Source organism: Somniosus microcephalus, chromosome 20 (assembly GCF_052327205.1).
Source record: "Somniosus microcephalus isolate GS21.2 chromosome 20, FLI_Smic_1.0, whole genome shotgun sequence".
NCBI classification, from domain to species: domain Eukaryota; kingdom Metazoa; phylum Chordata; class Chondrichthyes; order Squaliformes; family Somniosidae; genus Somniosus; species Somniosus microcephalus.
The window spans coordinates 64,256,531-64,283,491 of NC_141006.1; the positions used below are offsets into that span (position 1 = coordinate 64,256,531).

General features: G+C 45.4%; 1 protein-coding gene across 2 annotated transcripts in view; it reads left to right on the plus strand.

The window, feature by feature from the left end:
* sdc3 (syndecan 3) overlaps window positions 1–26,961 on the plus strand; it is a 272,670-nt gene that overhangs the window by 230,815 nt on the left and 14,894 nt on the right. The window contains exons 1-3 of one of the 2 annotated variants that reach the window (XM_085962848.1): window positions 4,946–5,030; window positions 11,570–11,681; window positions 22,221–22,747. In XM_085962848.1, the coding sequence (XP_085818974.1) occupies window positions 4,968–5,030; window positions 11,570–11,681; window positions 22,221–22,747 (702 nt within the window). In that variant the 5' untranslated portion in view covers window positions 4,946–4,967. Of the gene's footprint in view, window positions 1–4,945; window positions 5,031–11,569; window positions 11,682–22,220; window positions 22,748–26,961 lie in introns of those variants that run through there. The other variant, XM_085962847.1, reaches the window with a different exon arrangement.

A 26,961-nucleotide genomic window follows, 5' to 3' on the forward strand; every position in this document is an offset into this window, starting at 1 on the left:
CAACATCTGGCTGAAATCCTTATACACACTGCGTGTCTTTAAAGGGACGTTGCCATCAGGAATTTTTGGCTTGCAAGCTAGAAATTGCTGCTTCTGAATGGATCACCTGTCCCAACATGCTGGAGTGGGACTTCTTTCGATAATGAAGCTTTTACACGGCCGTGTTCCAACAGTGCGATCCGTATAAAGTTTACACGATCTCATCTGCAAAAATACATGCTGCTTGACATGTTATATTTGTTGTTGCAGCTGCTATTGATATGGCCGGGGCAATTGATTTGTTACAGCCACAAAAAAAAACCCCAGTTGCGATGGGACCTGCCCATTCACGGAAATGAGCGTAACAGATTGCTGTTGTGCTGGGATTCATTCATCTGTATGTGGTCGAGCTCCTGGTGAAACCCTAATGTGTTTACAATGTGTGAGTCTTTCATTGTAGGAGCAGGCCTACACTGAGAGCGCTGGCAGATGACAATGTAAATCGGTGACAGCGAGGCACGGAGGTTGTGGGTTTCTGTTTGAGCTAAGGTTTGCCAAGCCGTCTCCCGGAATGAAAGATTAATCTCTCAGATGCTGCAACCCCAGGAGAAAAATCATCGAGGCATTGGGGGGAAAAAAAATGTATTAGTTCGGAAAATATTGGAGATGGGGGAATCAAAAGGCTGTTTTGGACGCAATGGCTGGAGGCAGGAGGTCATGTGATGAAAACTCCAGGACTATGTCCAACCAGAGATGGCGACCCCAGTTTGAGTGCTGTCCGAATTTAACGGTAAAAGTGCCTTATGAAGGGTGGGTTGCCCAGCAGCTCTCTAGCACCACCTGGAGGTCACTTACCGAGTAGCCAAGGCCGAGGTCGAGGCCACCATGTGATCTCAGCAGGTCTCCGGAGAACAGAAAACGATAAATGGGATCGAAGAACAAAATCGGGGTTATGGGAATTATTTTGGGATAGAGTTCCCTGACAGCTCCTGCTGGGGTGCCTCACCCAAATGTTGTGAGCCTGGACGATGAGTGTTGGCATGGCTATTTGACTGTAGAAGGCCTCACACACTGTCCAGTTCTGTTCTCACTGTGCATCCAGACACACTTCCCAGTGTGTGCCATTGGCTAGTGATCAGGAGTGGGAATCTGGGCTGATTTTTTTTTTTCTCTCCCTGGGGCGCAGTGCGGTCAGCTTTGCTTCTCCTCTGCTCCCCCTGCTTTCCCCAGCCGAGAGCTAACTTGGCACGGGACCTGGGATTAAACCTGGAACTGTTCCCGTCTGCATGGCTCATTGCCATGCGACTTGGCACACATCAGCCACCTGAGCCAATGGGAGAGCTCAGGAGGAAACATCAACATTAAGACAGAAATAAGATTACTCTCTTTAAGAGATCTGAAATAGCTTAAACACACACATCTCTTGTAATGTTTCCAACTATATGCTGCTCCTTCTAAGATGAGAAATCCAGCTTGTAACAGATTATCCTGATAATCATCCAGACTTTGGAGCAAATTATAGATTTAAAATTTGAAAAAAATTGGTTAAGAGGTGATGAAGAAGTACTGTTTCATGGGGAATTTAAGCAAAGTGTACAGTTTAAATGGGTAAAGTTTGGTGGCCTGGCCTTGGATTTCTCTTTGATGTTTGCCCTTGCTGAGGCTACTACATTCCACACCTACAGCTCCTTATTTAGGTTCAATGGATTGTCATGACATTTTCTTTTGCTAAATATTTTGGGTCTAATGAAATACACGGCAATTTAAAAAAATGGAAGACAATAAAGAAAGAAAGAACGTGCATTTATAAAGCGCCTTTCACAACCTCAGGACGTCACAAAGCGCATTACAGTCAATGAAGTACTTTTGAAGTGCAGTCACTGTTGTAATGTAGGAAACGCGGCAGCCAATTTGCACACAGCAAGCTCCCACAAACAGCAGTGTAATAATGACCAGATAATCTGTTTTAATGATGTTGGTTGAGGGATAAATATTAGCCAGGACACTGGGGATAGCTCCCCTGCTCTTCGAAATAGTGCCAAAGGATCTTTTACATCCAACTGAGAGACAGACGGGGCCCTGGTTTAACATCTCATCCTAAAGACAGCACCTCCGACGGTGCAGTGCTCCCTCAGTGCCGCACTGGAGTGTCAGCCTAGTGCGTATTGATTGGGCTGATTTGAGTGGTGCTCCCTTTTTATCTTGCCTGCGGGGATCCTGTGTGTAGTCATAGAGTCATAGAGTTATACAGCACAGAAAGAGGCCCTTCGGCCCATCGTGTCTGCGCCGTCCATCAAGCCCTGTCCAATCTAATCCCATTTTCCAGCATTTGGTCCGTAGCCTTGTATGCAATGGCATTTCAAGTGCTCATCCAAATGCTTCTTGAATGTTGTGAGGGTTCCTGCCTCTACCACCCTTTCAGGCAGCGAGTTCCAGACTCCAACCACCCTCTGGGTGAAAAAGTTCCTCCTCAAATCCCCTCTAAACCTCCTGCCCCTTACCTTGAATCTATGCCCCCTCTGAGGCTAGTCTATGAGGTGAGACATGAGGTGAGACAATAGTTTTCTTCATGGCAGCTTTTGCAATTTCGCTCATGTTTTCAAAGAGACACCACACAGCAGCAAAATTGTTTTTTTTCTTCCGGCAACCTCTCTCTTCCTGACCGTTGCTGGTTCCATGGTCGCCCTCTGGTACCTCAGGCAACTGGCCATTCTTTATGTATGATCCTACATCGTGGGGATCCAAACTGCAGTGAGTGGACAGTGTGTGGCCTTCTAGGCCGCCCACTCCAGCCCAGAAAGGGTTTATATTGTTGAAAAGGCCGGTTTTTAGTGTTGTTGTCTCATTGATGGTTAAATCCTACATCAGAGCACCAAAATCCACTAGTATCCACAGCTTAATGTATAAACTAATTAGTGGGAATGTTGAATGAAACTTTGCATTTGGCCTGAAAGGCTCCAACCTACACGCTTTAAGGATCCACAGAGACAGGCACTCCTGCCTTAGCCATTGAGGCTATTTGAAGGTGTAGGCTGGTCCTGTCTTCACCTGGTGCGCTGTCTGTTAGGGATCATTGTATAGCTTAACACCCCATTTGTTTCCCTGACTTAGATCAGCTAATGCAGCACAGAGAGGGAATCGAACCCGGGACCTTCTGGTGAAGTGAGACCTCTTCATTCTACCTAAAAAGGAAAGCCAGCTAAAGTGCTGGACGATTTCCTGCAAATAGTTGAAACGCTCCCAAGCTCAAATTCCAGCCGTGATGGAAACTGTCTTAACTTTGTGAAGACTCCCTGGCTCCTCTTCTCCTCTGTGAATGTGTGGTTGGATCAAGTTTCCTGTTCCATGCGCAGCGTAACTCTCATTTAACAGAAGACTCTCGGTGCCTAGTCTTTCTCAGTCAAACCTTTGCAATAGCCACTTGCAGTTGATTCTGTTGTTACTCTCGCTGATTCTCCCGCGTCTCTCCATATCGCCCCACTCTCTCTCTTTTATTACTAGTTATGGGTCGGTTACATGACCACTTCTGTGTTGAGGCAAGGTAGTTTTGGATGCACATCAATGGAAAGGCAATGGTAAAAGCTCACGAGTTAAGTTGGGGATCTAACTACAAAGTGCATTAAAGGCAAAGAGCTGTGACAGCTAGTTTATATTCCTGCGGTGTCGTTTATGTCACCTCATAAAGAAGTGTCACTGTCAGATAGTTTCATACACATGTCCACTGATCGCGAGTCCCTGCTGAGTCAGCTGATCTCAATCCAGGCAGCAGTTGGAGCAGTACAGTTGACCTCAGGACCCTGGGTCTAGGGCGGGGTGAGGAACGAGTCAGAATTCCCAAACCCCGGTTGCCCACTGCTGGAGAACGTGAGTTGGATGAGGACAGAATTGGGTTTGGATCTCCAGACTAAACAGCCTGCAACACGTTTGGGATGAGGTAAGAGGTCGGCTGATGGGGCCTGTGGAACCACACCCCAGCAAGACACCCATTAGAGCAGAGAAGGTTAAGGGGAAATTTAATAGAGGTGTTTAAAATTATGAGGGGTTTTGATAGAGTAGATAGGAAGAAACTGTTTCCACCGGCAGGAGGGTCGGTAACCAGAGGACACAGATTTAAGATAAATGGCAAAAGAACCAGATGAGAAGAAATGATTTTACCGAGCGAGTTGTTATGATCTGGAACGCACTGCCTGAAAGGGTGGTGGAAATAGATTCAATAATAACTTTCAAAAAGGAATTGGATATATACTTGAAAAGGAAAAATTTGCAGGGCTGTGGGGAAAGAGCAAGGGGAGTGGAACTAATTGGATAGCTCTTTCAAAGAGCCGGCACAAGCGAATGGCCTCTTTCTGTGCTCTATGATTCTATGAGTCAATGTAGTTGTACCCGACCAAGTCAGGGCAATTATAAGAGAAACGAGAAGAAAATATATCCTACCAATGCTTACGGGCTCCGTTAAATAGGAAATTTGAGTAGAATTTACAATAGATTGCAGGCACGACCATCTGGCATGCAAGCAATAGATTCTGGACAACAATGCCCTTTTAATCTGTCACAGCTTACTTTACTTGTATGATGAAGCTCAAATATATATCACATACCACAGCCCATTCAAACCTGTGTTTAGTACACTATAAACTGGAGAGAATTTTGTAAAAGCCTTATGGCATTTAACTAGAATTTTCTGCGCTCTATTGCCTATAATTTCAGGGTTCTTTTTTCTGTCCGGTTTTGAGACAATGTTTTGCAGAGGATAATTTACGGTGCACTTGGACTGTGGGAAAGAGGCACAGCTTTATGTTTCAAAATAAACATAATGAGATCACCAAAACAGTGCTGGCAGGGTTGCTCATCTGTATCGCTGGGTTGTGTGCTTTCTTGCTACATCCTTGGCCAGGATTTACTGTCATTTCATAAACAATAATTCCTTAACCCTGTTTTAGATGTGGTTGTTTGTTCACCTCAGAGTTAGCTGGTGGAGTGAGTTTACAATGAATGAAGACTCGTACAGAATGGACTGTCGGCCAGTGCAAGATAGACTCCAATCCACTGCAGTAAGTTTGTAGGTTAGTCCAGTGAATGAGGACTCAGATAGTCTAGACTGCCGCCCACCCAATGATTGAGGATTTGGTTAGTTTAGACTGGCACCCATCCCAATGATTGAGGATTTGGTTAGTCTAGACTGGCACCCATCCCAATGATTGAGGATTTGGTTAGTCTAGACTGGCACCCATCCCAATGATTGAGGATTTGGTTAGACTAGACTGGCACTCATCCCAGTGATTGAGGATTTGGTTAGTCTAGACTGGCACCCATCCCAGTGATTGAGGATTTGGTTAGTCTAGACTGGTACCCATCCCAGTGATTGAGGATTTGGTTAGTCTAGACTGGCACTCATCCCAGTGATTGAGGATTTGGTTAGTCTAGACTGGCACTCATCCCAGTGATTGAGGATTTGGTTAGTCTAGACTGGCACTCATCCCAATGATTGAGGATTTGGTTAGTCTAGACTGGCACCCATCCCAATGATTGAGGATTTGGTTAGTCTAGACTGGCACCCATCCCAATGATTGAGGATTTGGTTAGACTAGACTGGCACTCATCCCAGTGATTGAGGATTTGGTTAGTCTAGACTGGCACCCATCCCAGTGATTGAGGATTTGGTTAGTCTAGACTGGTACCCATCCCAGTGATTGAGGATTTGGTTAGTCTAGACTGGCACTCATCCCAGTGATTGAGGATTTGGTTAATCTAGACTGGCACTCATCCCAGTGATTGAGGATTTGGTTAGTCTAGACTGGCACTCATCCCAATGATTGAGGATTTGGTTAGTCTAGACTGGCAATCATCTCAGTGATTGAGGATTTGGTTAGTCTAGACTGGCACTTAGTGCAGCAAATACATTTATGTTGGACCATTGAGAAAGCATTTTCCTGATTCTACAGTGTGTAGGGAGATACCGTCCACTCCACCAAATTCAAGTATCTTATGAGTCAAATTTTTCTAGCAGTAAATTCCCATTTGCCATGTTATGTATGTTGCTTAATTCAAATTATCGGGTAATTCAAAGTCGCTGGGTTTTCTTTTTACGTAATGCCATGTTTCCTGTCCCATCACCTGAATTGCGGCAGAACAGGAATCTGGGGAGGACATTGTCCTTGTCTCAAATCATGGGGACGGGGTCATTCCCAGAGGAAGAACCCTGAGACTCAGGGACGGACTGAATAAATAAGGTCCCTTGCAGTCAGAATCAGGGGAATTTATAATGGGGAACAAAGAAATGGCAGACCAATTAAATACATATTTTGGTTCTGCCTTCACAAAGGAGGACACAAATAACCTCCCAGAAATGTCGGGGAACATAGGGTCTGATGAAAGGGAGGAACTGAAAGAAATCAGTATTTGTAGGGAAATGGTGTTAGGGAAATTGATGGGATTGAAGGTCGATAAATCCCAGGGCCTGATAATCTACATCCTAGGGTACTTAAGGAAGTGGCCCTAGAAATAGTAGATGCATTGTTGATCATCTTCCAACATTCGATGGAATCTGGAACAGTTCCCATGGATTGGAGGGTAGCAAATGTTACCCCACTATTCAAAAAAGGTGGTAGAGAGAAAACGAGGAATTACAGACCGGTAAGCCTGACATCGGTAGTGGGGAAAATGCTAGAGTCCATTATAAAAGATGTAATAGCAGATCACTTGGAAAACAGTGACTGGATCGGACAAAGTCAACATGGATTTACAAAAGGTAAATCGTGCTTGACTAATCTACTGGAATTTTTTGAGAATGTAACTAGTAAAATAGATAAGGGAGAACCAGTGGATGTGGTGTATTTGGACTTTCAGAAGGCTTTCGATAAGGTCCCACATAAGAGGTTAGCATGTAAAGTTAAGGCACATGGGATTGGGGGCAAGGTATTGACTTGGATAGATAGAAAGCAAAGAGTTGGAATAAACGGGTCTTTTTCCGAGTGGCAGGCAGTGACCAGTGGGGTGCCGCAGGGATCGGTCCTTGGACCCCAGCTATTCACAATATATATTAATGATCTAGACAAGGGAACTAGATGTAATATCTCCAAATTTGCAGATGACACAAAGCTGGGTGGACGTGTGTGCTGTGAGGAGGATGCCAAGAAACTACAGGATGATTTGGACAGGTTGGGTGATTGGGCAGAAGCATGGCAGACATAATATAACGTGGATAAATGTGAGGCTATCCACTTTGGTGTCAAAAACAGGAAGGCAGATTATTATCTGAATGGCAATAGATTGGGAGAAGGGGAAGTGCAACGAGACCTGGGTGTCCTTGTGCACCAGTCGCTGAAGGTAAGCATGCAGGTGCAGCAGGTGGTTAAGAAGGCAAATGGTATGTTGGCCTTCATAGCGAGAGGGTTTGAGTACAGGAACAAGGATGTCTTGCTACAGTTGTACAGGGCCTTGGTGAGACCACATCTTGAGTATTGTGTGCAGTTTTGGTCGCCTTATCTGAGGAAGGATATTCTTGCCATGGAAGGAGTTCAGCGAAGATTCACCAGGCTGATACCTGGGATGGCAGGAACGACGTATGAGGAGAGATTGGGTCGATTGGGCTTGTACTCACTGGAGTTTAGAAGAATGAGAGGGGATCTCATTGAAACTTATAAAATTCTGGCAGGACTGGACAGACTAGATGCAGGGAGGATGTTCCCGATGGTCGGGGAATCCAGAACCAGGGGTCACAGTCTAAGGATAAGGGGTAGGCCTTTTAGGACAGAAATGAGGAGGAATTTCTTCACCCAGAGAGTGGTGAACCTGTGGAATTCTCTACCACAGAAGGCAGTAGAGGCCAATTCATTAAATATATTCAAGAAGGAGTTGGATATATTTCTTAAGGCTAAAGGGATCAAGGGGTATGGGGAGAAAGCAGGGACAGGGTACTGAACTTGGATGATCAGCCATGATCGCATTGAATGGCGGAGCAGGCTCGAGGGGCCAAATGGCCTACTCCTGCTCCTATCTTCTATGTTTCTAAGTCAAGCTATTTGTTTTAAACAAGTGAGCAAATGCCATCTTCTTAACGATAATTGGTCCCCTCTGGGCAGCTTCAGACAGTCTTGGGGCCTTCCTAAGTCCTAGTTTAGGACTTAAGTCTGCTCTTAGCTGGTGTGGATTCCACTGGATCCATTTATTGGGCAGAATTTCTGGGGTAATGTGTGATCACCCCCAAAGTGTTGCCCAGACGAAAAGGAAGTAGAATACAAGGGGGTAGAAGTCATGCTGCAGCTATACAAAGCCCTGTTAGACCACACCTGGAGTATTGTGAGCAGTACTGGGCACCACACCTTAGGAAGGATATATTGGGCTTGGATTGTGCCAGAATGATACCTGGACTCCAAGGGTTAAATTATGAGGCGAGATTACACAAACTAGGTGATTTGATTGAAGTTTTCAAGACACTAAGTGGAACAGATAGGGTAGATAGAGAGAAACTATTTCCGCTGGTTGGGGATTCTAGGACTAGGGAGCATCGTCTAAAAATTAGAGCCAGACCTTTCAGGGGTGAAATTAGGAAACACTTCTACATATAAAGGGTGGTAGAAGTTTGGAACTCTCTTCCACAAATGGCAATTGGTGCTAGATCAATTGTTAATTTTAAATGTGAGATTGATAGATTTTTGTTAACCAAAGGTATTAAAGGATATGGAACAAAGGCAGGTATATGGAGTTAGGTCGCAGGTCAGCCATAATCTCAATGAATGGCAGAACAGGCTCGAGGGGCTAAATGGCCTCCTCATGTTCCTAAGTAGTCGGAAGGCTCACCTGCCCCTTTCCTGCAAGGAATTTACCCCCTTTGTATTTTTGTGCACTAATTCAGACTTCAGCAGAATGAACCTGTGTTGCAGGAGTCATGAATTTAGATTCAATGCTTTTTTTTATGCAGGGGAGGGAGTGGAGAAAATCGGATTTGGTATAATCTTTCCTGCCTCCATACAGTCATTCTGTAGTCAGGAGGATGGGTGAGGGGAGAAGCTTATTTACAGCTATAATCAGTATCGCTCTGCGTCCTCTGATAATAATGGTGACATGTTTGCACTGTGTTCAATTCAACTGACAACAGCCAGCAGTACAATTATAGGTACCTCCCTCTCTAAACATAGGAGAGAGCTGTACAACACTAGGGTGAAGTACTGGTGGTTACGGGGCTGTTACTGGTGATAGCTGTGGTGGAAACAACTTGAGGTGATGAATTAAGTGTATCACCCAAGATTAAATCATATTGGTTTACGTGCGCTATTTTCATTTAATGCATTGCCAGAAATATGTTAAATGAGCCTGGTGACAACATAGTAGATTTATGCTGTGCTTTGAAGGGCTGAATTGCTTCAACAGTTAGTTTGGCACCCAGCCAAGGCCCTGTACTGACTCCCAAACTTCTTCCGAGGCTCCTGTCAGTACCTGTGTAAGTTTAGCTAACGGGAGATGATTGTGCTTCTGGAAGGCTTGACTGGTTCTTGTCAGATTTTCCTTCCCTTTGAGATGATGTGGCCCAGAATGAGTGCCTATGCCACCTGGCAGCCCAGCTGAGCTCCAGTTGCGCAGTGGTTGAGTCTGAATGTTTATCGAGTCTGAGGATTCGAATTTGCAGCTCTTCAGAAAGGAAGCCCAGTGTCCCATCCCCAGGGCTACCAGGACACTTGACCATGAATGGCACAGTCATCATCAAACCAACAATTTCGACAGTACCTCCCAAACCCGCGACCTCTACCAGCCAGAAGGACAAGAACAGCGGGCTCATGGGAATACCATCACCTGCAAGTTCCCCATCCAAGTCACACCCCGTCCTGACTTAGATATATATTGCTGTTCCTTCATAGCCACTGGCTCTGAATCCTGGAACTGCCAACCTAACAGCAGTGTGGGAGCACCTTCACCGCACTGATTGCAACGGAAGGCTCACCACCAACTTCTCAAGGGCAACTGGTGATTGGCAACAAATGCTGGCCTTGCTAGTGATGCCAATATCCCAAGAATGCTTTTTTTTTTAAATACCCTTTTTTAAATTATTGTAGTTTTAAGCAATTTTGTTTACATAGGTGCTTTATAAAGCTGTCCTACAGTCACATGGTGCTTGTGGGAGGGGCACTCTAATAGATCGGGGGGGGGGGCAGAGTTTCTGCTTTAGGCACAGTCGGTGAAACGGATGCAAATTGCTCCCAAAACTGCCACCATTTTGTGAAGTGTTTTTTTCTCTTGAGTTTCTGCGCAAACTTATTTGCATATCGCCGAACGCAAAATCTGCCATGAACCAGTGCAATCGGGCAGTGTTTTAAAATGTAATTTTTTTTCAAAAAACAATTTTACTTCAAAAAATATTTCTCTATATTTAAGAGTGGTAGCTTGGGGCAGTTTGATTAATCCAGCTGAAAATGGGCTTACCACAAAACAATAAGCATTTTAAATTACTGAACATGGCATTTAATAAATATACAGAACCATTTGCCAGTTATATTGGGGTACAGTGGTCAGCTTCTCAGTAAAGAATTTTGTTAAGTTATATTCAAAAGCTTTTAAAACGTGCCTATTTGTGTCCTTGGGCCCAAAAGAGCCAGCTTAATTTTTGGAGCCTCCTCGAAGGTGATGAATTCATCCTGGGGAGGCGTGGGCAGTTTTGTGGGTGGGGCCGGCTTCTAGCGCGATGTTTTTTAAACTAGCACAGAAGACTGCGTAAACTCGAGTTGCGCTGAACGTAATTTCCGCTTAAAACTCCGCCATCTTTTGCGCAGGTCACGCTGATTTTGGGCGAATTGAAGTTCCAGGCTCTCCTGGTTTCTAGACATGATTGTGATTACATTGGGAGCATTGCAGGTTTAAAGATAGATCCAATTTACTTGTTCTTGACCCAGTTGAGTCCGGGATCAAAGGGGTTCTGTCTACTTGTTAAACAGCTTTAAGAATTCATGTTGGCGCTAGTCCTTTACACTGGGGTCAGTCACATTCAAACAGATATTTGAAGATAGTTAGTTGGAGACCGCAGCACCTCAGTCCTTGTTTAGAGTTTAGACATGGTTTGCAGAGAGTGACCCAGCAATATCTCTACCGCTGGTTGAATTCCCAATCGGCTGCTGACATCCAGTCCGTTTAGTTGTGCAATGATCTATGTTCACTTCGTGTTTAAGGAATCTAAAACAATGTCAGTACAAAATACAAATGGAAAAATCATTTGTTCTCCCCACCCCCCTCCAAATTTCCCCCCCCCTCTATCCTGAAAGTGCTGAGCCTTGCCGCACTGTGGTTCTTACCCCTTGTCACCGAACGTAGCCAAATGCCAAAATCTAGTTCTTTAATTCTTATATGGTTAATAACGTAAGAAAACTACTAAGCACTTGGTTTGAGTATAAAACAAGGCTTTAATCAACTGTTTCACAACCATGAGTTCTAGTTACATCACTAGTTCCTGGTTACAAAAACGTCCTGAGCAAGCTGGGCCCACGCCCGAGTATTTATACTTTCCTTGGACGGCGCCACCAGCTGGCCGCCCAGTGTTATCTCATGAGTCATTTCTACATGAATGGTAAGATTCATGACAGTTAACTTGTGTCTTTCATTCTAGACGTACCATACATCCAGACAGACCCAAGACCTTGCAACGTTAACGGATCTGGAAGGATCGGGGTCAGATGATGAGGATGAAGGTGTTTACTCTGGTTCCGGAGGATCGGGATGTAAGTCGCTACTACCCACCATGTGACATGTCACGTTTCTGTTAAACATTGATCGCCATTTGTAGCGAGCGAGTATTTGAATTATTCCTCAGAATACCAGCGAGCAGCCTCCCCTTGAACACAAAGAGCTTTGTGCCTCACAGGCGCCTTCCATTGGAAATCTTCGACCCTGATGCCCGATGGTCCACCCTCTTCTCCATTTGTCGCCCATTCTCTCGTGTGCTGCAGTTGGGGATTTCTCAGTTTTAAACATAGAAACATAGAAGATAGGAGCAGGAGTAGGCCAGTCGGCCCCTCGAGCCTGCTCCGCCATTCAATGCGATCATGGCTGATCATCCAAATTCAGTACCCTGTCCCTGCTTTCTCCCCATATCCCTTGATCCCTTTAGCCTTAAGTTTTTTTCTTTTTTTTTCTTTTAAGGAGTTAGATATATTTCTTAAGGCTATAGAAATATCTACACGCACAAGAATAAAATTTTAAAATGCCTCTGCCTGTGAGGTAAATCTGAGGGGAAATCAAGGCTGCTATTACCTTCAAAACATTTTTATAAGTCTTTGGTTGATACAGGGGATTATTGGAATGGGAAATTACAATATTGCAATGTCTGCCATCCGCACATCTACAGAATTCATGTGTTTTTTTTATAGCAAGAACTGTATTCAGATACCAGGAGAGAAAGGAAGACAGCTGGCAATTATTCCCCCCCCCCCACCACCTTAACTTTTTGGCTTTGATTTTCTTCCCTTCTTGAAGGCGTTGACTCTTGTTGGGGGCCCAGCAGTTTTTCTGTAACTTGCCCAAGTGGTCATTCTGTAGAAGATTGGGCCATCACAGTCAAACTCGATCCTCTCTTCACCTGACATACAACAACAACAACAACTTGTATTTATAAAGCGCCTTTAACGTAGTAAAACATCCCAAGGCGTTTCACAGGAGTGTTATAACACAAAAAATTTGACACCGAGCCACATAAGGAGAAATTAGGACAGGTGACCAAAAGCTTGGTCAAAGAGGTAGGTTTTAAGGAACGTCTTGAAGGAGGAAAGAGAGGTGGAGAGGCAGAGAGGTTTAGGCAGGGAATTCCAGAGCTTAGGGCCTCGGCAACAGAAGGCACAGCCACCAACAGTTGTGCGATTATAATCAGGGATGCTCAAGAGGGCAGAATTAGAGAAGCGCAGATATCTTTGGGGGGTGGGGTGGGGTTGGTTGTGGGGCTGACGGAGATGACAGAGATAGGGAGGGGCGAGGACATGGAGGATTTGAAAACAAGGATGAGAAATTTGAAAATGAGGTGTTGCTTAACCGGGAGCCAATGTAGGTCAGCGAGCACAGGGGTGATGGGCGAATGGACTTTCTGGCAGGGATCACTGGATAGTCTGCAGAGTAGAATCACTGGCTGATTTCCCCTCCACCCACCCATCACCCCCGCCCTCCCAACCCTCACTCACCCTAGCTCCCTACCTAGTTACTGGGAAGACCTCACTGAGGGTATATAAAATAGTAAATGAAGTAGATGACTGCAGCCCAGAATATTACCTCAAATTGAACCAGGAAAGTAGGGCCAGTGGGTATAATGTTAAATTAACAAAAATTAAAGCAATATTAGAAAGAACTCCTTTACTGGAAGTTTGGATGTTTGGGATAATTTGCTGGAGTGGTAGAGGGAGAAAACTTTTGAGATGTTGAGAATGCAGCCGGAGAGCTAGGGTACTAGAGGGATGGGCATCGATGGGCTAGGTGGCCTATTCTTGTCTTTGATTTCTCTTGTGCGTAGTTTAAAGAATTTTTCTAATGGGTGGAATCTTATCTTTTAATTCTGTGTTTAGACTGTAAGAAGTACAGAATGGGGAGCTGTTGGGGTGTGTGAAGACCATTTGGCCCAAAGTAGTGCATCCATTCCAGAATCTCCCTAAAGACCCACCATTGCAGCATCGTGTTGGTTCCTAAATGATTCCACAGTTCTTACTTCCACTCATCCAATTCATTCTTTGTCTGAAGGAAAGCTTCCCGATATCAGTCTTAATTCTTATTTTTGCCTTTTATTCATTTGAACCCGAACGTGAGTGTGGGATTAATTCGATCGCTCTTCCACAGGCACGATGGGCCGAATGGCCTCCTGCGCTGTATCATTCTATGACTCTCTGAAAAAGTCATGGATGTGAAATGGCTGATGAACCCATTGTATTTTGGCTCTAATTATACAGCTCGGAGGAGATTTCAGATTTCAAACTTCTGACACTACCACCGCCTTGTTCTGCTTGTCTTTCTCCCGGTCAGTTTGTGCTCTAGTTTGTTCTTCAGCATTCTGAATTGACATCTCTGTATCCAAGCAACAAGCTCCCTGATGGTTTTTGAATGTAGGGCTGGAGAAACCACAAAAAGTGGGCAGATGGCAATGTGTAATGAGGGAGCCCACGCAACTTCACATTAAAAAAATAAATTGCCTTCTGAACCTGGTTTTACCAAAAATAGATTTGAATATTTGATGCTTTATTCCTGGTGTAGTCTGTAACAGTCAGACTGCTGTAAGATCGGTACAATTTAAAGAAATACCGTGAGGGAAATACTGTGGGTCAAATTACCGTTCGAAAAAGTAAGATAAACAGAGCACTGGATAGATGGTTTGGAGGGGAGAGGATTCAGTTTGAAGGATGCCCTCACACAGTTAGTCCACCTAGGAATAGGTACGAAATGTGTTCTTACTGTTCTCAAATAGCTACCTCTTAACCTTATTGAATATTCCAAATGGATATCAGCTAACATTGTACGTACAGCGCTCATTTGTGTTTTTTATAAACTCTTTTTTTAATCCTTCTCTGACTTTGTTCCTCTGACTCTGCCCTTTTATTCATCACTCACTCCCATGAGTGACCGAGCCTTTAGTTGCCTTGGTCCTACTCATTGAAACTCCCCGAAACCCTCCTCTGCTCGCCCCACCGTTTCAGAACCTCCTCAAAATCCATCTATTTTGCTCGCCCCTCCGGATCGCTCCCTTCCTGCCTTGGTGTCTGTTTCCTTGCACCCATCTGTGAAGGACCTTGGGGTGTTTCTTTATGTTCAAGGTGCGTTATAAATGTAAGTTGTTGTTGAGTCCTGCCCCTGCCCCCCCCCGGTGCACTGATGAGGACAAACACTGCTGCATAGGGATGGAAACTGCCTTTGGGAATGGTCAGAGAACCAAGTGATCACCTTAATTTGAAATAACAACAGAAAATGCTGGAAATACTCAACAGGCCAGGCAGCATCCGTGGAGAGAGAAACAGAGTTAACGTTTCAGGTCTGGGACCCTTCATCAGAACTGGAAAAAGCTGGAAATATAACAGATATTAAACAGGTGCAGAGACAGGGGCGGGGGGGGGGGCGTGATTTAGGAGGGGAGGAAGGAATTGAACAAATATACTGTGAAAATGTTGCAAATGGGAATGGCAAAATCATACTGCATGAAAAATGGGGGCAAGGATTATTATCTGAAATTGTTGAACTCGATATTGAGTCCGGAAGGCTGTAAAGTGCCTAATCGAAAGATGAGGTGCTGTTCCTCGAGCCTATGTTGAGCTTCATTGGAACAATGTAATAGGCCGAGGACAGAGAGATCAGAGCGGGAGTGAAGCGGAGAATTAAAGTGACAGGCGACCGGAAACTCAGGGTCACCCTTACGCTTGAACGGAGGTGTTCCGCAAAGCGGTCGCCCAATCTGCGTTTGGTCTCCCCAATGTAGAGGAGACCCCCCTGTCTCCGCACCTGCTTAATATCTGTTACATTTCCAGCTTTTTCCAGCTCTGATGAAGGGTCCCAGACCTGAAACGTTAACTCTGTTTCTCTCTCCATGGATGCTGCCTGGCCTGCTGAGTATTTCCAGCATTTCCTGTTGTTATTTCAGATTTCCAGCATCTGCAGTATTTTGCTATTAGAGCACCTTAATTTTTTTGCTTGCCATCATCGCCCTAGATGAAACTGGGCAGTTTTCAGAAGTGGCAGGAAGACTTAACTAATTCCCCAAAGTCCAATGCCCGTTATAAATGTACTGATTGAGCTCTAGTCTCTGAATTAGATTTTGTGCAATTCTGGGAAGAATTATTCATGTATCTTTAGCTCAAACCGATCAGCAATCCAAACAATAGGAAGAACCATAATCTTGAGAGTCAAACCGTGACCATGACAATTGTACTTATTTTTCAATCCAATCCTTTGCTCGAATTTGTTGCCAACCCTCCCTCTTCGCCATATTTGGTCATTTCTCTTAAGATATAGAACATAAAAAATAGGAGCAGGAGTAAGCCATACGGCCCCTCGAGCCTGCTCTGCCATTCAATAAGATCATGGCTGATCTTCTACATCAACTCCACTTTCCCGCCCTATCCCTATATCCCTTGATTCCCTTAGTGCCCAAAAATCTGTCGATCTCAGTCTTGAATATACTCAACAACTGAGCCTCCTCAGCCCTCTGGGGTAGAAATTCCAAAGACTCACAGCTCTCTGAGTGAAGAAATTTCTCCTTATCTCAGTCCTAAATGGCCGCCCCCTTATCCTGAGACTACGACCCCTAGTTCTAGACTCTCCAGCCAGGGGAAACAGCCTCTCACAATCTACCCTGTCAAGCCCTCTAAGAATTTTATTTGTTTCAACGAGATCACCTCTCATTCTTCTAAATTCCAGAGAATATAACAATAACAACAACAACTTGTATTTATATAGCGCCTTTAACGTAGTAAAATGTCCCAAGGCGCTTCACAGGAGTATTATAAGACAAAAAACTTGACACCGAGCCGCATAAGGAGAAATTAGGGCAGGTGACTAAAAGCTTGGTCAAAGAGGTAGGTTTTAAGGAGCGTCTTAAAGGAGGAAAGAGAGGTAGCGAGGCGGAGAGGTTTAGGCAGGGAATTCCAGAGCTTAGGGCCCAGGCAATAGAAGGCATTCTATAGGCCCATTCTATTCAATCTTTCCTCATAGGACAAACCTCTCATCCCAGTAGTCAATCTGGTGAACCTTGGTTGCACACCCAGCCCCCCACCCCCGCCCCCGCCCCCAAGGCAAGTATATCCTTCCTTAGGTAAAGAGACCAAAACTGTACACAATATTCCAGGTGTGGTCTCACCAAAGCCCTATATAATTGCAGCAAGACTTCCTTACTCTTGTACTTCAACCCCTTGCAATAAAGGCTAACATACCATTTGCCTTCCTAATTTCTTCTTGTACCTGTATGTGAACTTTCTGTGATTCATGTATAAAGACACCCAAATCCTTCTGAATCCCAACATTTATTAGTCTCTCACCTTTTAAAAAATATTCTGCTTTTCCATTCTTCCTACCAAAATGGATAATTTCTCACTTCCCCGCGTTATACTCCATCTACCACCACCTTGCCCAATTGCTTAACCAGTCGGTCGAAAGCCCTTTGCAGCCTCTTTGCATCAGTTTTCATTTTCAACTCTTGCATCTTTAACATGAATGGAATGAAAGATGTGGGCAGTGTGTGCCCGATTTTCTAATGTCACTCCCTGTACGTGAAGCTCTGTGCTGGGACTGCTAAAGGCGAAAATTGACCCAATCGACTCTCTACCCAGAAATAAATGACACAGGATCCTTTTTTTTCTTGAATTGTAATGATTCTTCTCGGTGACTTTTGCCGGGCTTATTGTTCCACTGGCACGGGCTGCCTTGTGGTACCTCCGCCAAGTGGTCCTCCTTCATGTGTGAGCCCAAATGGTGATTTATTTAACTGTGTGGAGCATCACAGGCAATCCTACTACCATCCTTATCTGATATCTACACAAACGTATTACTTGAGCAAAGGCAACTGAACAGTGATCATGATTGGCAACCTTGCTTGATGTGTATACTGACCCTCCTGTCACTTTCAAGGTGCTTTTGTGTCCTTGAGCCCTCTTTCATAATCAGCTCTCAAACAAGTGAAACCCAGTGATTTATAGAAAGCTCCACATCCCGAGGCTCTTTCAGAGAACATCCAGCAACAGTGAGCCAACCAAAATAGCTTATGGGGGTCGTACATCAGGTAGGATGTTCCCTATTTCTGTTTTAGGGAGTTGGGGGTGGTGACATCATTATGTATGAAGAGTTTGGACAGGGCACATGAGGGGCAGTTTCAAGAGTTGGAGTAGAAGGATTTAACCCATGTCAAAGAAAAATGGGGGGGGGGGGGTGGGGAGGTGGGGAGGTATGTGTCTCTCGACCCCGCCCCAGTGGTTGAGCCTATCCGGGGGCGGGGGGGGCTGGAGGAGGAAGAAAAATGACACATTATTTACAGGAAAAACCATATGGTTGGAAATGTGATCAGGGATGTACCAGACTGAAGAGCTATCTGGGCTATGCTGTGTTTGTATACATTATTATGGACTGGATCATAGAGCACAGAGGGAGACCATTCGGCCCATCATGCCTGTGCCGGCTCTTTGAAAGAGCGATCCAATTCGTCACACTTCCCTGCTCTTTCCCCATTGCCCTGCAATTTTTGTTCTTTTCAAGTATTTATCCAACTCCCTTTTGAAAGTTACTATTGAATCTGCTTCCACCGCCCTTCCATCAGTGCATTCCAGATCATAACAACTCATTGCATAAAAAAACTCACCTCATCTCCTGTGTTCCCTGTGATTTTCTTGGGTCCTGTGCGTGGCCCCTTTAAGGGGCTGTGCTGGCCATTCAAAATACCGCGCATGCGCAGTTTTTACATTGAAAAGCCAGCTGCGCGGCTCCCCTGGAGCAGTGCATGGTCCTGCGGCCGCCCACCTTACAGGGAACACTGCTCATCTCCCTCCTGGTCCTTTTGGCAATTATCTTAAATTTGTGTCCTCTAATTACCAACCCTCCTGCCAGTGGAAACGGTTTCTCCCTATCTACTCTATCAATGCGCTCCAATGTTTTGAACACCTGTGTTAAATCTCCCCTTAAACTTCTCTGCTCTAAAAAGAACAATCCCAGCTTCTCCAGTCTCGCCACAAGACAGAATCCCTCATCCCTGGCACCATTCTAGTAAATCTCCTCTGCAACCCTCTCCAATGCCTTGACATCCTTCATAAAGACTGGTGCCCAAAATTGGACATAATACTACAGCTGGGGCCTAACCAGTGATTTATACATTTCAAGTTCCACTCCAGAGACTTGAGCACAAATATCTAGGCTGATGCTCCAGTGCAGTACTGAGGGAGTGCTGCACTGTCAGAGGTGCCATCTTTCGGATGAGACATTAAACCGAGCTCCCGTCTGCTCTCTTAGGTGGATGTGAAAGATCCCATGGCACTATTTCAAAGAAGAGCAGGGGGAGTTCTCCCCGGTGTCCTGGCCCAATATTTATCCCTCAACCAACATAACAAAAAACAGATTATCTGGTCGTTATCACATTGCTGTTTGTGGGAGCTTGCTGTGCCCAAATTGGCTGCTGTGTTTCGCTACATTACAACAGTGACTACACTTCAAAAGTACTTCATGGGCTGTAAAACGCTTTGGGACATCTGGTGGTCGTGAAAGGCACTATAGAAATGCCAGTCTTATTCTGTATATGGCGAATTTCTCAGATCCACCCTGTTCAAGCTTGACTTCCTGCTCGGCTGACAGCCCCTTTATGGTCACCACTATCCTCTTTATTGCTGCTCAGCCTATGTCACTGCTGCATTACCTGCTGGAAAAGGAAACGATCAGCATTATTTTAATGTCCATAGAAAACAGCAAGAGGTTTCACGGTGGGAATTTATAGTACTCTCCGAATTGCTTGATTAAATTTACTGACCTGTAACTCAGTGCCTGTTGCCCTCTATATAAACAGAAGTACCCAGTATACCATACCAGGAGCCCCCCTCCAGCGAGTGGGGTGGGGGGGGTGGGGGTGATCGAATGACAATTATGGGCTGTCCTGTAAAACCCGTTTGTCAGCAGCCGTTTGGGTGTCTCCGCAAGAATATCACGGGTTTAGTCTTGCCGCTCAATTTAATCTCCCTTTACACCTGATTGTCATACCGAGGGTCAGATTGCACAGAACGTTCTACTTTAATCAGCTGCTTGGCTGTAAACTGCATTTGTTCCCCAATGCGCATTCTCTAACAGTTTGATTTTTCTGTAGCCTTTGCATTTTGTCAGTGTATTACCTTGCATCACTGGGTCAAATGCGCACAAGGTGCAACTAGACTGTTCATTAGTAAAAAACTTAGGCCATGCAAATTTTATTTGGTCACATCGCATGTGCATAAATCTAGGTGATAAGTGTAAGCTTTAATGGGGATACTGTTGCCATTTCAATTGGTGTGACTCACAGAAACACTGAATGAGACAACAACTTTCCTTCCTTTACCCCTCTTAGCGCTCTGGACTAAGCACTACAGATCAGGAAATTTCCCAGCTTGGGTCCGGGCCTGTGCTGAGTGAGCTGAGCCCAGCTCGGTGCAGTGTGGCAGGCAGGGGTTGGGGGAGGGGTGGAACGTGCTAAAATTGGAGCAGGGTAAGGACGAAAGGTCATCGACCTGAAACGTTCACTCCGTTTCTCTCTTCACAGATGCTGCCTGACCTGCTGAGTTTCTCCAGCATTTTCTCTTTTTATTTCAGATTTCCAGCATCTGCAGTATTTTCTTTTTGTCGCAGGGTAAGGAATTGGCCAAAGTTCCTGTTCGTAATCTCTATCCAGTGACCTTCACTGGTAGGAGCAAGTGTGGACGTTGGGCAATGGTGGGATCAATCTTAGCTGGGATCATCCATCTCATTGTTCAGCAGCCTATCAACACCCACTGTCTAGGCTCACTGGGGCTAAATCTAACTTTGCACCATTGTATAAAATGGGCGACATCGAACTGGCCGTCCATTATACACCCCGCCCGATTTTCCCTTTCAGACGAACATAAGAATTAGGAGCAGGAGTAGGTCATACGGCCCCTCGAGCCTGCTCCGCCATTCAGTAAGATCATATCTGATCTTCGACCTCAACTCCACTTTCCCGCCTGACTCCCATGTCCCTTGATTCCCCAGAGTCCAAAAATCTATCGATCTCAGCCTTGAATAGACAAAACGATTCAACAACCACAGCCCTCTGGGGTAGAGAATTCCAAAGATTCACAACCCTCTGGGTGAAGAAATTCCTCCTCTTCTCAGTCTTAAATGGCCGACCCTTTATCCTGAGACTACGCCCCCGAGTTCTAGGTTCCCCAGCCAGGGGAAACAGTCTCTCAGCATCTTCCCTTTCGTTGACTTCAATGGAAAGGAATATCGAGTGTGGTGTATGATGGGCAGTTAATTCGATATCGCCTGTTGACATGAATCAACTGAGCGGCCTGTGGGTGGCGCTGTCCAGGGAGAGTATAAATACTCGGGCACGGGCCCAGTTTGCGCAGGACATTCTTAACAGGAACTAGTGAAGGACACAATTAGACCTCCATGTTGTAAAACAGCTGATTAAAGCTTTGTTTAACGCTTAGACCAAGTGCCTAGTAGTTTTCTTATGTCATCCGTTTTACACCATCGCCTCCGGTAAAATTACACATGAAGAATGGCCATCTGCTGGGTCACTGGTGCCTGAGGATCTGTGCCCCAGCAAGAGTCAGTGCCTTCAGGAGTTGGAGGGTGGGGAAATATACCCAACTGGTAGATGAATCATCGTTCAAAATTGATCTTCAATTTAAAAACATTTTTTAAAAATGAGTTGTGCCACACAACTTCTTCCCTCGGTTGGCCTACTCCTCCAGTGGTCTCCAGGCCCCAGCTTCGCTAGCTGTAATAAACGCCATTTTTGTTTAAATTCATGGGTTTTGCTGTACCTCAGTGACGGGACTTTATTTTTCCGATGTCGCTTCGGAGAGTCCTGTGCCCCACCCTGTGACTTGAAATGTCAGCCGCCATTTTGTGCTGCGGCCCCTGTATTGGCGATGACATCGTTGGTGGACCTATCAAGATGGGCAAAGCAACCGAGGCTCTCAGAAATTGTTCAGTTGTTTGGTGAGGACGGAATCTTCCACAAGGCCCGATTTTCCCTTCCCGCCATTCCTGAAGGTGCTGCCAACGTTGGAAAGCAATATTTTACATCGCATCCGATTTTCTTATGCTTCAGCACCACAAGTGGTATGGAGTTGCCAGCTTGAGAGAGCTGGGATATATATATAAAATATAATTTAATATTTGGAATCCTAAAGGAGTCATAAACCCCATTATCCTGATGGGTTAGTTCATGGCCTAGTTCTGTCTCCAGTGGCAGCAGAGTCGGTAACCAGAGGACACAGATTTAAGGTGATTGGCAAAAGAACCAGTGGCGACATGAGGAAAAACTTTTTTTACACAGCGAGTTGTTGTGACCTGGAATGCACTCCCTGAAAGGAGCAGATTCAATAGTAACATTCAAAAGGGAATTGGATAAATACTTGAAGGGAAAACAATTACAGGGCTATGGGGAGAGAGCAGGGGATTGGGACTAGTTGGCTAGCTCTACCAAAGAGCCGACACAGGCCCGATGGGCCAAATGGCCTCCTTCTGTGCTGTATGATTCTATGATCTATGGTTCTGTGATCTATGATTGCTGGATTTAACTGAAGGCTTCCATTTCTTTTCAGACTTTGAGTTTGACACTGAGCTGAGATTTACCACCAGTGTGGCCAGGCCAGTTACCTCTGCGCCCTCCACCTCGCCGTTTGGCTCCCTCCAGCCGTTTGGCTTCACGCTCAGAAGTACCGCCTCGGCGGGCGACAGCACTGCCCGATCACCCACACCCGCCTCCGCTGCCCTCACCACTGCAGTGACCACGACAGCAGCGCCAGCCCCCGCCACGATGCCAGCTGTCGCCGCCACCACCACCACGGCTCTCCTGGCGACCACGGCAAGCACCGCGACCACCACTACCACAACCACCACCACTACCGTCGTCATGCCGACTACCCGCACCAGTACCATCGCCATCGTGCCACTAGCAACTGCGGCGGCAACCACGGCAATGGCAGCCACAACCAAGCCGAGTACGACCAGGGTCAGTATCGTGGCCAGGCCGACATCCACACCAGACCCGCAGATGACTCGAGCAACATTGGAAAGCTTCACGGAGGGCACCAGTAAAACACTCTTACATGTCCCTTACATCACGGCGGTAAGTATCGACAAAGTCTTGATATTTATATTGTACGCCTCAAATCCTCAGGAACTCTGAATGCTTAATCCCTTTATCGTCTTAGTTCCAAATCAAACATTTTTAAGTTTCTTAATAATAGGAGGTACGATAGCATAGCAGTTATGTTACTGGACTAGTAATCCAGAGGCCTGGACTAATGATCTAAAGACATGAGTTCATAATCCCACCATGAATTTACATTCAGTTAATTAAATAAATCTGGAATAAAAAGCTAGTATGAGTAACGGTGACCATGAAACTACTGGATTGTTGTAAAAACCCTTAGGGAAGGAAATCTGCCGCCCTTACCCGGTCTGGCCTATATGTGACTCCAGACCCACAGCAATGTGGTTGACTCTTAACTGCCCTCTGAAATGGCCCAACAAGCCACTCAGTTATCAAGAAGGCGGCTCACCACCACCTTCTCGAGGGCAATTAGGGATGGGCAATAAATGCTGGCCTTTCCGATGATGCCGCATCCCGCGAATTAATTTAAAAAAAAATTTGGGACTAAAAACCCCATTAAAATTTTAAACAAACGTGATTCCCAGGAGGCAGGTAGAGGCAGTAAGATTGGTCAGGGTTGGGACCATGGTCGGTGTGCCAGGATTCCTGCTCCTGGTCACTGCCCATGAATTCTGCTGGAAAGTGCACGTGTTGTGAGGAGGAACTTGGGCTTTTCAACCTGGAAGAAGGCAACTGGGAGGTGATCTTCGGGAGTTATATCAGGTAGAAAATGGTGTGGAAACGGCCAATCCTCAGCACTGCCATGACATTCGGACAAAGGGGACAAGATTCAAACTAGTGCCAGGCAACTTTAGCCCCGAGGCCAGGAGTGATCAACGCAATCCCGATGGAGCAGTGAAGGCAAATATCCTGCAATTTTTAAGAAACAGTGGGTGCCGTGACAGGGGGACTGTAGGAAGAGCGATGCTTTGGCAGAACTTTGGGGGTTAAAAAAGCTCCCCGTTTTACATTCCATGACTGATTGCATTGTTGTGCAAAGGTAATGATTTAAATTTCTCCTGCTGTCACCTGCTTGGAGTTACTTGTGCTGCGTTCAGTATTGATCAGCATCTGTTGCACGGGTCCAAAAATAGTGGCCATAAATATAAGACAGTCACCAATAAATCCAATAGGGAATCCAGGAGATATTTCTTTACCCAGAGAGTGGTGAGAATGTGGAACTCGCTAGCACAAGGAGTAGCTGAGGTGAATAGCTTTTAAGGGGAAGCTAGATAAACACATGAGGGAGAAAGGAATAGAGGGTTATACTGATAGGGTTAGATGAAGAGGGGTGGGAGGAGCATAAACACCGGGAAGGCCCAGTTGGGCCGAATGGCCTGTTTCTGTGCTGGACATTCTGTGGAATCCTATGTAAATGCTAAAGCTCCCTCTAAAGGCAGAAAATAGGTACTGCAACAGTTCAATCTACTCCATGGGTCTGATGGAGTCCCGACAGCTTCCCCGCATCTTGAACCGACTCTTCTTCATTTGTCAGCCTAGACGTGAGTGTTAGCAGGATATTTGACTGTGGAGGGCATCACAGGCCAGCCCAAACGCTGAACTCAAACGATGACCAATGCACAAGCTCTTCTCGGCAGCAGTCGAGGGATACTTAAAACCTGCCCTTTGACCAAGCTTTTGGTCATCTGTCCTAATATCTCCTTATGGGGCTCGGTGTCAAATTTTGTTTGATAATCGCTCCTGTGAAGCATCTTGGGATGTTTTACTACATTAAAGGCGCTATCTAAATGCGAGTTGTTGTTGTAGTAATCCGGATGTTGAGGCCAGTTCTAGGGCCCCAGTTCTATCTTCAGCAATGAACAATGAACCCAGCACAGACTAGGGTGGCACATGAAGACCAACTAGTCCATGGAACCTGTCCCGACCTGGCATGGTGCAACTTCCACACAATATCACCCCCATTCCCCACTCCCCCCCACCCCATAATGCAATCGCCTGGGAGAGGCCAGAATAAACGTAAGGCAACTTAGTGAAAGACCCTGGGAAATTCCTCTCTGACCGCTGAAGGCAATCGAGAAAGCTCCAGAGGTCCAGGACGACCCACTATATGTCGTAATGTTTGCCACTCTCGGGAACCCATCCAGCTCACTTTAGGACCCTTGCAGCAAACAGCACCCACTGTATGAGCCTGCGACTTATTTCAGAGGGCAGCGGCTTTTTGCAATAAGAAGTGCCTCCTAACATCTACTCTGAAGAGACTGGAGAAGCTGGGATTGTTCTCCTTAGAGCAGAGAAGGTTAAGGGGAGATTTATTACAGGTGTTCAAAACTGTGAGCGGTTTTGATAGAGTAGATCGGGAGAAACTGTTTCCACTGGTCAATAACCAGAGGACACAGATTTAAAATAATTGGCAAAAATACCAGGGGGAAGCGGAGAATAATTTTTTTTACACCGAGTTGTTATGATCTGGAATGCGCTGCCTGAAAGGGTGGCGGAAGCAGATTCAATAGTAACTTTCAGCAGTGAATTCGATATGTATTTGAAAAGGAAACATTTGCAGGGCTGTGGGGAAAGAACAGGGGAGTGGGACTAATTGGATCGCTCTTTCAAAGAGCCGGCACAGGCATGATGGGCCGAATGGCCTCCTCCTGTGCTGTATGATTCTAGGTCTTTGCTATCCTAGCTTAAGCTCGGAGATTAGTGCAACACTGGGTGGTGCATTTACCCACAGGACCATGGCGGGAGCTCACTGCGATATTTAATTATCCCGTGAGATGTCCCACCTCTACACCACTCTCAGAGCCGCCCTCAAACTAGTTCAGTAAGGTTTTAGGAAGGAGGGAGTCCTTTTCTAAAAGGAGCATCTCCAGTCCTCGTCTGCTTACATTGCCGTTTTGAGGTGACTGACAAATTGTTTATTCGCATCGATGCACAAAAAAAAATGATTTGCTTTCAGCTACAAAACTCTTCTGTGCTGCGGATGAGTAACACCAAGCTGCCTGACTGAATTGACACCCAGCAGAAAGCAACGGTCACATTTCTACACACGCCAGTGTTAAAGGCGATTTCAACCCAATGTTAGCTGAAAGTAAATCCTTTGTTATTGTGGGAGGATACCAATCTCCCACAGCCTGGCCCCCTCAGGGTCATTATATTGGCATGAAAGTTGGAATGGATTAAAGTTTGGATCTCCTACCCTTCCAAATAAAGTAACATTTCACGTCTTATTTAAGCCACTTGCTATTTCATACACTTCAGCTTGGTCCCTCTATAACTGTCTTCCCTTGGAACTCAAGTGACGACGAACCTTGTTTGATGAAATTAATCGTCTTTTTATTTAATTAATAAATCCAATAAGGAATTCAAGAGAAACTTCTTTACCCAGAGAGTGCATAGAATGTGGAACTCGCTACCACAAGGAGGCAAACTGCATAGGTGATATTGTGGCCTAATCCTGTGCTGTATCATTCTATGATTCAATGCATTTAAGGGGAAGCTAGATAAGTACATGAGGGAGAAAGGAATAGAAGGATATGTCGATAGAGTTAGATGAAGTATGCAATTGATCATTCCTGTACCTAAACGTTCTATCATATAACTGCCCCATAATTATTCGTTTTTTTTGTGTTCAGATCCTTTAACTGTATCCTTGTGTGGAAATAGAGTGTCCACATTCCCAGAGGAAATTTAAAAGCCCAATTGCGAATTTCCAAGCACATCTGGATACTGAGTCTCTAATATTAATTTGCTGTATTAATTAGGGGCATTTCCAACATTTGAATAGGTTTGGTTACAGAACTTTCTCTGGTGAATCTATTGCTTTCCTGCTTGTTGAAACATGTATAATCCTGGAATTGGCAGCAATGCAGTATGTTAAAAAAAACTGTCAGGCTCTCCCTTATGAATGGAGGCATGGCCCTAACTGAACTCTGCTTTAAGAGCTCAGGGATGTCTGTTATCACAAAGGGACAGACTTATTATTACAGGGCACCACTATATTAGGTGTTTGCTCCTCTGTGTCTTTCCTTTAATCCTCCTCAAAAACGGGAAAAATAAGCTCACAAAGGCTTATCTCGGTGGGCAAGCTTCAAGGCGCTTTGCAGCAGAATTACCGAAGCCTGCCATTAATGTTGCAGCTGAGGTGTTAGTGGGAGCTGTGTGCCAATTATTCTGATCTATGCAGCACTCTAACCTCTCGGTTGTTTCAGCTCCATGGCGCCCCAGTG